The sequence below is a fragment of the Dipodomys merriami genome, unplaced genomic scaffold (genome assembly GCF_024711535.1).
Source record: "Dipodomys merriami isolate MVZ:Mamm:240054 unplaced genomic scaffold, mDipMer1.0.p SCAF_4, whole genome shotgun sequence".
Taxonomy (NCBI): Eukaryota; Metazoa; Chordata; class Mammalia; order Rodentia; family Heteromyidae; genus Dipodomys; species Dipodomys merriami.
Genome location: NW_027205603.1, coordinates 41564911 through 41578786, shown reverse-complemented (window position 1 = coordinate 41578786; position 13876 = coordinate 41564911). Strand labels below are relative to the sequence as shown.

At 34.9% G+C, this 13876-nt stretch overlaps 1 protein-coding gene and 1 non-coding gene across 14 annotated transcripts in view; both read right to left on the bottom strand.

Moving 5' to 3' along the window:
• CUNH8orf34 (chromosome unknown C8orf34 homolog) overlaps positions 1-13876 on the bottom strand; it is a 413720-nt gene that overhangs the window by 26084 nt on the left and 373760 nt on the right. For 12 of the 13 annotated variants that reach the window (XM_069990879.1, XM_069990876.1, XM_069990883.1 and 9 more), the window contains one exon: positions 3098-3191. The exons of the other annotated variant lie outside the window; for it this stretch is intronic. In XM_069990879.1, coding sequence (XP_069846980.1) covers positions 3098-3191 — 94 coding nt within the window. The remainder of the gene's footprint in view (positions 1-3097; positions 3192-13876) is intronic. 13 annotated transcript variants of the gene reach the window in all.
• LOC138806446 (U6 spliceosomal RNA) lies at positions 12054-12160 on the bottom strand. Its single transcript, XR_011365887.1, has one exon. It is a non-coding gene; the product is annotated as a U6 spliceosomal RNA (small nuclear RNA).

The following is a 13876-nucleotide window of genomic DNA, read 5'->3' as shown; positions in this document are numbered from 1 at the left end:
TGGACTCTGTTCCTGAGCTATTTTGCTCAAAGTTAGTGCTCCTTCATGGACTTTACTGTGGGCTGGTTTTGAACTGTAATCCTCAGATCCCAACCTCCTGAACAGCTAGGAGTACAGGTGTGAGCCACCAGCACCCAACAGAACGGTCACTTTATGTAGCCCAGGTTGGCCTTGAACTCCCAATGGAGTAGTCAAGGCTGTCTTCAAGACTGTGATCTTCTGTCTCTGCCTCCTGGGATTATAGGCTGCTGACTTCTCTTTATTTTGGGCAGCTGTGGTGCTTGTTGTCTTGATTAGACATTTTGTTTGCTATTTTGTTTTTATCTTGATTATTCAGATTTTTAAATGCAAAATATAGTTAAAGATGCTGGCTCATTTGACTCTGATTATTTTATGACTTTGTCAACATTGAATCCACAGACTGGAGACTCTGTTTTTCACTTTTACAGCACATGTATTCCTTCAAGTTCCAATATTATTTTTCTCCAATTCCATATTTTATACTTAGACTTAATTTATATATTGGATAAAGGCCTAAAGAAAGTTTATCAGCACTGGGAAGTAAAAATTTAAAGCCATGATTTTCTTATTTGATGATTTTTTCCCTCTAGTAGTCTTCAATCTTGAAAATAAGCAAGGATCTCTTGAGAAATTATTAAAAATGAGATTATGACTCAGCAGGTCTGAAGTATTGCTTAAGAAAATGAAGAATTCTGATAGATTCAGATTTATTTAGTGACTGGACAATAATCTGAGGCATTAAAATACACATTAGATATAAATTGGTTTATATTCATAATGTATACTTTTCTAATAGAAATAAATTTAAGAAAAAATCTACTTAAGGGTTCTGTTCATCTTGTTTATAATAAATTTTATAAAGCTATGTAATCATTCAAAGATAGGTTCATTTAATAGGTGCTCCCTTATAAAATTTATTTGAGCTCTTGTTTTAAAATGATAAATAAGCATTATGTACCACTGCAAAGATTCTGACATTATTTGGAAACTTTCTGCCACGGTAATTTTGTCTCAGGAGAAATCAAAGACTTCCATAAAATTACCAAGGTATTATTTACAGAAAGCTGAGTCATGAAACAGGTGTTAAGGTTGGAAAGACAAATTTGTCCTCTTCCTCACTCATAAATTTCTAGTATGAGTCTGCAATCTGTGGGTCCGATGGGGCTTCATGTAGATTTATGTCATTTAGTTCCTCTCACTGAAAAAAGAGTGGCTGATCTCCATGTATCTTATGAGCTGTTCCAAAACCACATGCAAGGTTCCAGGGCTCTAGTGGCTCCACCTTACACACATTCCAGAAACTGGCAGTTGGAAGCCACTCTTGACAAAGCATCTGTGCTGTGAACTTGACTACAATGCTAGCTAGCATTCTATTTCCATATGGCTCTTATCACTACCTAATTATTTTAAACCATGATTTTATTTCAAACAATTTATCATTGTCAAGGATCACCTTCCAGGACAACATTGCTGAAATTAAGTATTTTTGGTTCTAGGTCTATGGTTGCAAAAACTCAAGAATGGCCTTGTTTAGAGTGGTTGTTACTCCATTCAGCAAATATTAACATTGCAATAAAGCTATAAATACGTTTATAATGATTATTGTTTATTTTAATGCTAACTATCCTAATAAACAAAACTGAAAAACTCCAAGGACGTCAACTGATCTATCTACTTATTTGCTGACTTATTTATTTAGTCAATCTTGTGATATTTATCAAAAGTTTATTATGAGTCTCAACATGACAAACGCAAAGCTATGTTTTCAAGTATTGATACTGATTGAAAACGGATTTGAGGGAAAAGTCTGAATTTGGGATTGCATATAGCACATTATTGGGGTTGATTCTTTTCTTGAATTTAAAGTTTAGTTCCTTGTAAGTTATACCACACATATAATTAACACAATATTCATTCTCTAAAATGGTGCTCACCTGTGTTTGCTAATTTGGGGTGCCTTTCTTGGATCTAACAGAGTAAATCTATACATGGTGTGTTCCCACTGTATATATATAATCCATAAGTTGCTTAAAGGGTTTTGGGTTTTTCCACACACAAAATTGGAAAGGATCAAAATAATTTCATGAAAATAATTGAACACAAATTCTAGAATTGGAGTTTGTGTATATTAAATGAAGTTTTTGTGTGTGTGTTTGAATGTTTTTCCCATAATACAGTATTTCTGGACCAGTGCTAATTCTTTCTGATTCATTGCATCCAGGGCTGCTTTATATTTATAGCCCATTTCATTTAGGATTTCTTGCTTAAAAGCATTCAAAATATTATCTTTGCTTTTGAACTTGCTTAAAGTACACTTTCTGACTTTAGAAATGTTCACTGGTTGTTCAAAATGCTTTTATCTCAGGGAAGTGGCATTTCTTCTATCTAACATGACAGTGGGGCCCTCCCTGCCTCCTCCTCTAACCCAAGGCCTCTGGCTCAGATCTGTCTCTTGTCTGCTTTCTTACTAGTCACATAAGCTTCAGCTATGGATCAGAAAAAAATGTCGCAATCTAACAAGCCATAGGATTAACAATGTAACACTAAATCCCTGGAGAAGCTGGTCCGTGTTGAGCCCTAACATAATTATCTGTCCCTTCTTTCTACAATAACCATTCAGTGACTTAAATCATGAAACATATATTTTGTCTTAAGTTCTATGACTATTAATTTTGTTTAAATTAGGATAGTTTCTGTACACATAACTTTATTTATTTAACCAAGGATAATTTATGTGCATGTCAATAACTTGATCCTAATATACTTTAAATATTTTACATCATGCCAAGTTGTCACTGATGGTATTCTATAGAAGGTTGGTGTTTCAACTGGACACTTTAGGTTCATATCTTAGAATAATTCTCTTCTCTTCAGTTCATGAGCCTCTATACTACAATTAGGAAATCAGTGAATGCAGATTTATAGACCTGGGGTATGGCTTATATGGTAGGGTGATTTCTAATCAAATTTAACTTTTTTTCCCCTTTGCAGTTGGTTAAAGCCATGAACAGGGACTACCTCACTGTGAATTCCTTCAGGCAGAAGCTTTTGTCAGTAAACAGTAGCATCTACTCACGTTTGTCTTGATCCGCTTCCACTCCTTCGCTTTCCGTGTCACTTGGCAAGAGCCATGGCTGATGAACTACCTGAAGTTGCTTTAAGGATTCATCCTGCCAGAGAACATTTTTTTTTCAATTAGATTCTATGGTTACATCATGAACACCACTATGGGTGAGCACTTTAGTCTCCAAAAATCACATACTTTACAAAGTGTAAGAAGAATCTCCCCATAGCAAAAAGCTATCACATTCATTACATTACATTCATTTTTTTCATGCCACAGATATAAACCACAAAACTCTTAACTAAATTTGTTTCTACATTCTCTTTGTAATAAGATTTAGAAATGTAATAAGAAATACTTAAACTATGTCCTTCTTGCACTGATAGTTTATGGAAATTCTGACACGATTCTTGGCTACATAATCCTCAAATAGTCAATTGAAGATTGAATAAAGTGTGCTTATTTTCCATCAAAGATTAAAAAAATAATTTAATGAGAGTGGAGATCAGTAGGATTTATTGAACCTGTTACTTGTTTTCACCCTAAAGTACTACTTTATTCTCTCCTTCCTTCTCTTTCTTCCTCTTCTTTTTTAACCTTTCTTCTTTCTTTTTTAACTTCCTCCCTCTCTTCCTTCTTTCCTTCCTTTCCTCCTTCCATTTCTGTTCTCTTTCTTTCTCTTGTCTCTTTCTCTCTTTCTCTCTTTCTTTCTGTCTCAAACTTCTAGGCTAAAGAGATCCTCCTGCCTTGGCCTTCTAAGTAGATGGGACAACAGATGGGATACCACCTGTAGTCTCAAACTCAGCTTCAGTTCTTTATTTTTGTGAAAACATTGCTCATATGACTCCTTGCTGATTTACCCTACCGTCACTGACCATTTTTATAGTAGCGATAGCCACGTACCAAATTTTTAAAGAACAAATTTTATGAGTTTCTAATTCTCCCCAGTGACTATATCTTAGAGTGATTAAGTGTATGATTTCCTCCTTACCTTGCTCATAATTTTTCAGTGACTCTTTCATCATTCCCAGATAAAATCTAACTCAAGGTCCTTCCTGATACATACATACAAACCTGATCCTCCATATTACCATGTACGCTCCATCTCCATCTCCACAGCTCCTCAAATTTGTTATACCTTGTAATCTACAGGCTACCTTACCCTGAACTTCCTTGTCTCTCAGTGACCATCACCATACATTTCCAACATTCCTTCACCAGACATAAATACTCCTCTGTTCCTTATGTTTTTTGCACTAATATAACCATCACTATGCTCTAATTGCTTTTTCAAATTTTCTGTCTCAATAATGATAGTCCTGGAGGACATAAGTAACTTTATTTACCTGTGTATCCACAGGTTCTATTGAAATTTCTACCTCAAAAAAGGGACTCACTTCATAAATTCATAAGCATTTATGTAGTAGAAAATAAGAAGCAAAGAAAAGAAAGGATGAAAGGTAGAAAGAAAGGAGCTGAGAAGAATGCAGTCTCCCTTAGAACAAAGGAAGTAACTGACTTTAAATTTATTAATCAATGAGTCAACTTTTTTCAAATGATTTTTTAATTAAAAGCATAGAAATCAATATGACTTCTGAGTTCTCTCATTTGACATCTCAGATTTATTATTTTTACAATGACCTTTTCCTCTAACTTCAGATAGCTTTATTTTGTTTGGGCAAATACTAGCAAGATAAAAAAATAAATGTTCATAGCCTGGCTCTCTAGAAACATGACATAATGGAATATTAAAGATATGTTTTGCTTAAAACAGCTCCAAGTGAGATAAACAAGCTATCAGCTAGGTTTTGCTTTTAATGAAAATGTTCATCCCCAGTCTAGAGTTTCAAAAAGGCACAGTTTTCTAAGAGTGTGACAATGAGAGATGTTCCATAGATGAATCATATGTATAGTATATAATAAGTATAAAACATTATACATTTGAAAGTCATACAATTTCTATGCCATATGTAAACTGTAATGGATAAACTATAGTGTATATAAGATATGATGTATACAGTGGGGTCTCACTAACGAAGAGGTAAGATAACTCAAGAATGGAGGGAAAATACTTTAAAAGTCTATATTATTTAAATTTAAATAAGTATATTTTAAGTATATATGTTTATCAATATTATATATATATATATATATATATATATATATATATATATATACACAACTTATTGAGAAGCAAGATGCTGACCTAATTAATTCTTGGAGTGAGTAAGTCTATAAAACCAAAGGCAAAAAGAACTGCATGTAAGATCTGTGCATTGCTTGATAAAGTTGCCTGTCCTGGAAGTACAGGGTTAAAATTCTGAAACCATTAATCATGGATTATGCAATTAGATAATGAAGTAAATGAATGGCAGATGGTGAGGGCACGGCTGTCCATGTTGGTGTAGAAAGTGTATGAAGAGCAAAGGAAATAGATAAGAGTAACCAAGAGCTTGGTTTCTAATGCCATTTTCCAATGAAAGGATAAGAAATCTTGGAGAAATTACCTATTCTAGAGCTGAACCAAGAAATACACAATTAAGAGCATATTTTGGTGTTAGGAAATAATACTGCTCAAGTATGCCCCCCACCCCCACCCCCATGGATGAGGTAAGTGAAAAAGATAGAGAAGCCAACTAGAATATCTACCAGGAGCCAAAGGTAGCATTTGAGCAAAATTAACATAGTATTTTACTACCCCACATACAAAATGAATATCTCTGATCTCATACTATAAAAAAACAAATGATAAAAGATATACATGGATGGGAAGAGACAAACATGAACACACAGTTATTTCAAATGCCACTCTGACCTTTAATGGTGAATGTGGCATCATTATTAAAAAATAGTTTGAAAAAGGAGAGAAAGAATGACATTACAGTGGAGAAATATGACAAACATCCCATGTAAACCCTTTTAAATGAAGGTCAACATTAATGAGTCACATGATGAAATGGAAATTTGTTTCTGTGGGTTCTCATTGTTTTTCACAATGCTTTGCTAGGGTTTGAACTCAAGGTCTTGCACTTGCTAGTCAAGTTATCTAGCACTTGAATTATGCTACCAGTTCCTTTTAGCTTTGGTTATATTTTTCAGATATGGTCTCACATTTTTGCTTTCAGTGTGATCCTCCTACCTATTGCTTCTCACATAGCTGAGATCACCCCACCATGCCCAGCTAATTTGTTGAGGTGTGTGTCTCACTAATTCTTTGCCTTAAACCACAGTCCTTCAGATCTCTGCCTCTCAAATAGCTGGGTTTACAGGCATAAACTACCACTCTATATTCTTTTTCTTTTTAATTATTTCAATTTACGTATGAGGAAACTCTTAAACAAATATCAATGGGGAAACCAACCCTAAAATATTTGATCAGTAGGACTCAATGCGGTAGTGGTCATGAAACATAAAGTAATGTTTCAGAAAATGTCACAAACAAGAGAACAAGAAGAACCTAAGGAGATATAAGTACTAAGTGTAATGTGGCTTCCTGGACAGGATCCTGGATGGAATCCTGGATTCGAAAAAGGCCATGAGAAAAAACTTGTGGAAAGCTGAAGAGAATGTGGATTTCATTACAACAATGGATCAATTATGACTTATTAAGTATGTCAAATGTCTCATACTAATGTAAAGTATTAGTCATAATTAAAATTGGATAGGAGCTTTATAGGAACTCTCTGTTTTATCTTTTCAATAACTCTCTAAATCAACAACTACAATGTTTTAAGGAATTATTACCCTAAAAATAAAACATCACTTTATTTTTAACGTAATCAATTCTTGAAAGCTATCATTTATTTGGATTGGAACTTACATTTCTATCCAATAAGAGATGAGCTCCCCAGTGAAATGACCTGGAGTCAGGGGTCAGGATTAACGGTCAGTTTGGGCACATAACTTCTTTACTAATGATGGATTAGGGGGTAATAGATTAGATGATGTGTGGTCCATGTGTAGGGCTCAATTCTTTCAGACATTTGAATGTGAGAAACCCTATATGGACTGTTGAAGGAAAAGTTAGCAAAATTTTATTAAATCTTACACATGGATTTACGCTTTTTAAAGGTTTAACTTAATTTTCCTAACTTTATTAATTATTAGATTTGGCCTTGTAGGGCTAGACCAAAGACGCAATATTGATGTGATAAAATTGCAGATTTAAAATTCCATAACTGTATAGAAAATAGCATCAGTAAAATGTCAACATTTTTCAAGTAGCTGGATGTTAGTGGCTCATGCCTATAATTCTAGCTTCTCAGGAGGATAAGGCTTAGAGGTTTTTTGGGTCAGAGATCAGCCTGGACAGAAAAATTGGAGAGATCCAATTTGCAAAATACCCAGCAAAAAGTCAGACTGGAAATGTGGCTCAACTGTTGTGGGGCCAGCTGTAAGTAAGCAAGCCAAACAAGCTTGAGATCCTGAGTCCAAATCCTGACACTGGGGAAAATACACTGATATGTAATAAAGAAGAAAACCATACTCCTACACTATTTCAAAAACAAAATGCTATACCATATCCAATATTTAAAGAATTTTTTAATTGTGAAAATACCGTACAGAGGGGTTATAATTACATGGGCAAGGTAATGAGTACATTTCTTTTTTTTTTGGGGGGGGGGTTTAGGGGGAGGTCCGGTTGTGGGTCCTGAACTCTGGGCGCTGTCTCTCAGCTCTTCAGCTCAAGGCTAGCGCTCTACCACTTGAGCCACAGTGCCACTTCCAGGTTTTTTCTTTTTGCTTATGTGGTGCTGAGGAATTAAACCCAGGGCCTCATGCATGCAAGGCAACTGCTCTATCACTGAGCCACCTTCCCAGCCCCCATGAGTACATTTCTTATCAAGCATTGTTGCCTCCTCCTGTTTCCCCTTACGATCCCTTCCCATCTCCTTCTCCCCTCTCTGCCCACCCCCATTCCCCCCTGCACCAAAGTTGTAAAGTTCGTTTTTCGACATAATGACTTCTACATCTCATTGTTGCAATGGGTCCACCTGTATCACTATTTAAACAATTTCATTTTTCCCTTCCCCTCCACAAAGTATACCAACATCAAATGCAGTGAAAACAGGGGTTATACTGTGTGTGGGGCGGGGGGTGGACATGCAAAGCAACAAAGAAATTATCTTATAAATATGTCAGAAACAGTCGCATGAAAGAAAAAAAATTTGAATACTTATCATGGGGTTCATTTAACCTAACATCAACTTATCTGACCATTTCTGCTTGACTCAGACATATACTAGTTATTGCAAATAAGGAAGACCATGGGACCTATGTTTCTTTGGGCCTGGCTTACTTCACTTAATATAATTTTTTGCAAGTCTTTCCATTTCCTAACAAATAGGGCAATGTCATTCTTTCTGATGGAGGCATAGAATTCCATTGTGTATATATATACCACATTTTCTTGATCCATTCATCAACTGAGGGGCATCTGGGTTGGTTCCATATCTTAGCTATGGTAAATAATGATGCAATAAACATAGTTGTGCTGGTAGCTTTAGTATGGTCTTGTTTGTAAACACTTGGGTAAATGCCCAAAAGTGGGATTGCTGGGTCATAGGGGAGCTCTATGTGGAGTCTTTTGAGGAACCTCCATACTAATTTCCAACGTGGTTGAACAAATTTACACTCCCAACAACAATGCAGTAAGATTCCCTTCTGTCCACATCCCCTCCAACATCTGTTGTTATTAGAGTTCTTGATTATAGCCATTCTAACTGGGGTGAGGTGGTATCTCAATGTTGTTTTGATTTGCATTTCTTTTATGGCTAGGGAGGCTGAGCATTTCTTCATGTGTCTATTGGCCATTCTTCTTTCCTCTTCAGAGAAGTTTCTCTGCACCAGAATCAACTCCAAATGGATCAAATACCTGGGAGTCACAGCAGACACCCTGAAAACACTACAGGATGGAATATGAGAAACCCTAGGTCTCCTTGGCTCAGGCCGAAATTTTCTTAATAGAGACCCAGAAACACAACAAATCAAAGAAAGGTTGGACAAATGGGATTGCATGAAATTGCAGAGCTTCTGCATGGCAAAGGACATAGCTAGCAAGATCAATAGAAAGCCCACGGATTGGGAGAAGATCTTCACTAGCCATACAACAGACAAGGGTCTCATATCTAAAATATACCTGGAACTCAAAAAATTAAATCCCCCAACAACAAATCTTCAAAGAAACAACTGCCCAATAAATAAGTGGGCTAAAGACTTAAAGAGAAACTTCTCTGAAGAGGAAAGAAGAATGGCTAATAGACACATGCAGAAATGCTCAACCTCACTATCCATAAAAGAAATGTAAAGAATTTTTTTAAATGATGTTTGGCCAGGCCTGGTAACTCATGACTGAAATTCCAGCTATTCTGGTACTGGAGATGGTTACAGACATCCTGGGAAAATATCCTGAAATGCACTCTTAGTAGCTTTAAGATACTATTTCAAACACAAAACACAAAAAGACAGGGGCATTGTTCAAATGGTTTTGGGCTTGTCTCTCATTTATGAAACCCTGGGTTCAATCCCAGTACTACAAGGGAAATGGGAGGAGTGGGTTCATTTTCCTAAGGTGAAATCAAATGGCTAAAGATCCTCATATAAAATAGAAAACCTGAAAACAATGTTTTTTTGATATAAAGAATATTTTGGTTAAAGAAAAAGATTTTCCCTAGCTTTTTGTCCAAAAACTAAAATCCATTATCCTAAACAAAGATATGATTAATAAGTCAGTTTTATTATTTGTTCCCATACTTGCTCAGAATATTAAGCAATACTGCTCATGAGTTTCCAGTTCTAATGGCTTTGCTCCTGAATGGAAAAGCAGTATTCAACTATTTTTGATGGTTGTGAATTATATTACATACAAATGGAATACAACTTCAGTAAAATATGAAGCTTGAGAAAAATTAAAGATGTTGAGCTATTAGAATCACGAAGACAGAGCAAATATTCCTATTAGTGGATTGTTTGCTTTTTTTTTTTTTTTACTTTGGTTTCCCTGGAATAGCACTCTCAATATACTATACTTACTTGTTTTACCCAGGCCAGTGTCGAAAGCTCAGACCATCATCTTACTTTTAATTCTTTTTGATGGGGTCAAGTTGCTAAACTCTTGAACATTTTTTTTAAATCAAGAATGGTTGTGTTCTTCTTTGTTAAGTTCATTCAAAAAATTTCAGCAGGAATATTAAACTAAGTCTGAGTAGTACAAACTTTTACATATTCCCAAGAGCTGAGCTGGTTTTAGAAGAAATGCCATTCATTCCTTTTCTAAAACACTTTGGCTAAGTATAGCAAATGTCTTGGGACTGCAAGTGGTAGGAAGTAAGGATACCGATCATATGGAACACAGTTACCAGCCCTGAACTGACATAGCATACTCTCTGCTAACAGAATAAGCACTTTGTAAACATCAGCATATTGTTATTCCACATGGAGAGCTTATTTTGGTTCACTAAATGCAATCAATCAATGGTTTATGTCACATGTGGTCAGGAAAGTTCAGTCTACTTAGACCAAACAAAACATTAAGAAGGGATGGTAGGGGAAAAACAAAGGAGGAGGCAACAATGCTTGATAAGAAATGTATTCATTACCTTGCTTATGTAATTGTAACCCCTCTGTACAGTATTTTCACAATAAGAAACTTATTTTTTTTAAACAAAGGTTTCTTTGATCATTGGCCATTTTAATTCTTATTTTGGGTCCGGTCATAGGGCCTGAACTCGGCCTGGGCGCTGTCCCTCAGCTCTTCAGCTCAAGGCTAGCGCTCTACCACTTGAGCCACAACGCCACTTCTGGCTTTTTTTTTTTTTTGCTTATGTGGTGCTGAGGAATCGAACCCAGGGCCTCAGGCATGCAAGGCAAACGCTCTACCACTGAGCCACCTTCCCAGCCCTGGCCATTTTAATTCTGAATTAAATATTTCTTTCATTTTGAGATAAATATGTCAATAAGCATCAAATTTCATTCTTCAGAAAGGCTTAAGCACTCATAAAACAAGGAGCCACAAAACAATCTGTATATAAAACAAAATGACACTCCACTCCAGATATATTTCATAGATTGCTTCAACTAACAAGGAATTACCCTTATATTAAAATGAATCCCTCCAGATAAATTATAAAATTAACTTACAGTTACTTTTTTATTTGTTAATGAAATGTCTCACATGAGTAGGCTAAAATCTAAAAAACAATTAGTTATGCTTCTCTCACCTACTTATTCTCAGAGTCATAAAATAGCTTGAAAATATAAGAATGAGTAAATTCAGTAACTGTCAGGATTCTTTTTTGAAATTTATATTTAACAAGTCAGGAAGGTATATTTATTGTTATTTTAGCATAAATGCAGTATTTTATAAAGCTCCTTTAATTAATATAGTACATATCAAAAGATGTAGTGCACATTGACAAACTCCTAAGTAATTCTGAAGAATATAAAGAAATCCTAAGATCCAAAATTTGTTCATTTTACTAAACATCATTTTGTATAATCATATGCCCATAGATATTGAGCCTGTGTGATCCTCTTCTAAGAATGGTCTCCTTTGGTTTCACTGTGTGAATGTCTAGAATCCTGTATAATTTATCATGTCAAAGTGTGTTCTTTCCTCTGTTTCCATCCAGGGTGTTTTGTAGATTTATAAGCACATACTGTCACAACAAACAATGGAAACCATCCAAAGAGGGAAGAGGTGGCACTGTTCAAAAAGAAATGTATTTATTACCAGACTTATGTAACAGTAACTCCTCTGTACATAATCACCTTTGCAGTAACAATTTCAAAAAAATCTTACAAAAATATTTGGACACCAATCAAGTGAAGCAACTCTGAATCTCTGAACTAATGCCATTTTCATTTTTAATGACCTATTGCTCATCCTTACCAAGAATAGAGGTACTGAAAGCTTACTTCAGAAAAACACCTTTTTCTTTTTTTTGTATGATTTTTAAATTAGAAATAGAAACATCTGGAACACTTCACGCATTTGCATGTCATTTTTACTCAGGAGTCATGCTAATCTTCCCTGTATCATTATAATTTTAGAATGTGTGCTGACAAAGCCAGCACAGGAGCTATCAGTTTTAACTAATAGATCTGAGGCAAGAAAAGAGAGTATAATAGCAAAATTAGGAAAGTGTGATAGATTGTGAAAACATTACAGAATTGATACACACTACCTAACCAAATTTACACGGGAAATGCGTTATTCTACACCATGCATTGTAATTGCACTCTAGGGTTGGCCAACTTGTTTACTTGTTTCATTGGTGGCTTTTCTTTTTTTTAAAGGGATTTATTTATTTATTTTTATTGTGAAAATACCGAACAGAGGGGTTACAATTACATGACAAGATAATGAGTACATTTCTTATCAAGCATTGTTGCCTCCTCCTTTGTTTCCCTTTTTCCATCCCTTCTCATCCCCCTCCTGTCCCGCCTACCTGATCTCCACCACCCCCCCACCCCCCCTACCCCCCCCACCCCCCCCACCCCCCCACCCCCCCCACCCCTCCCCCCCCCCCCCCCCCCCGCAACCAAATGTTGGAGTCAAGCAGAAAAGGTCAGATAAATTGATGTTAGGGAAATGAACCACAAGATATGTATTCAAATGTTTTTTTTTCTTTCATGCAATTGTTTCTAACATTTATAAGATGATTTTTTGTTGCTTTGTATGTCCCTCCCCCACAGTATAACCTCTGCTTTCACTGTATTTGATGTTGGTATAATTTGTGGAGGGGAAGGGAAAAAACAAATCATTTAAATAGGGATACAGGTGGACCCATTGCAACAATGAGATGTACAAGTAATTTTGGTGGCTTTTCTCTCCACAGAAATGACAAGAAAAAGTCATGAGGAGTTTTAAAAGGATGAAAGAAAAGTTAAGTCATTTTTTTTAGCATATACTCCCAGTCATCTTTTCTACAGAAGTTTTCATTGACTTCAGCTATTTTATCCCTATGACATGTGTTTTAAAATGATAGCAATAAAAATGATTTTTACCTATATCAATGCAAATTGTATGTATTGGAATTAAATTAATATCCTAAGTATTCAGCTTAAATTTTGCTAATTTTTGTATCTATATATAACTTTATTTCTATATTCTTTATTTGACTATGCATATGAGAATTTGCTCCCTTATTCTATCAGTCTTTGATATGTGTTCATTTTATATTTGTTTGAGAGTTAAAATTATAACTTTTTAAGATTATTATTTAGTAATATTTCTTTATTCTTTTTAATAAGTTTATTTTAAAAATACTGTACAGAGGGGTTACAGTTACATGAGCAAGGTAATGAGTACATTTTCAATCAAGCAGAATTTTTCTCAATAATACTGTTGCCTAATTTCCTAATGGAATAAAACTGTACTAATAAGTTATACTTGTTTCAATTTTCAGAAAGTATTTCTTTTAGTATTATAAATGCCTTATCAAAAACATACAAGAGTAAAAATACCTTATCAACTTCAATTATTTTCAAATCTTGATTATCATACCTTTTGTAAAAAAGAAGCTAAACTATTGAAAATATCACACAACCCAAATGAGTACCATATAAGTAAAAGTAAATGATGAATGATAAAAAAAAGTCTCTTATTTATAATAGTTAATAATAGCATGCACTCTGTCAAAAATTCACTTGGAAATTCATTCTTTCCTAGTAGATATCTCAGGATACAATACAGAAGAAATAAGAAATCCAGAATTGTTTTAAGAAATGATTCTAAGATGTTTTGTCACGTAAAATAAATCCTCTTTCCTGCTCAGATGGTACATCTGG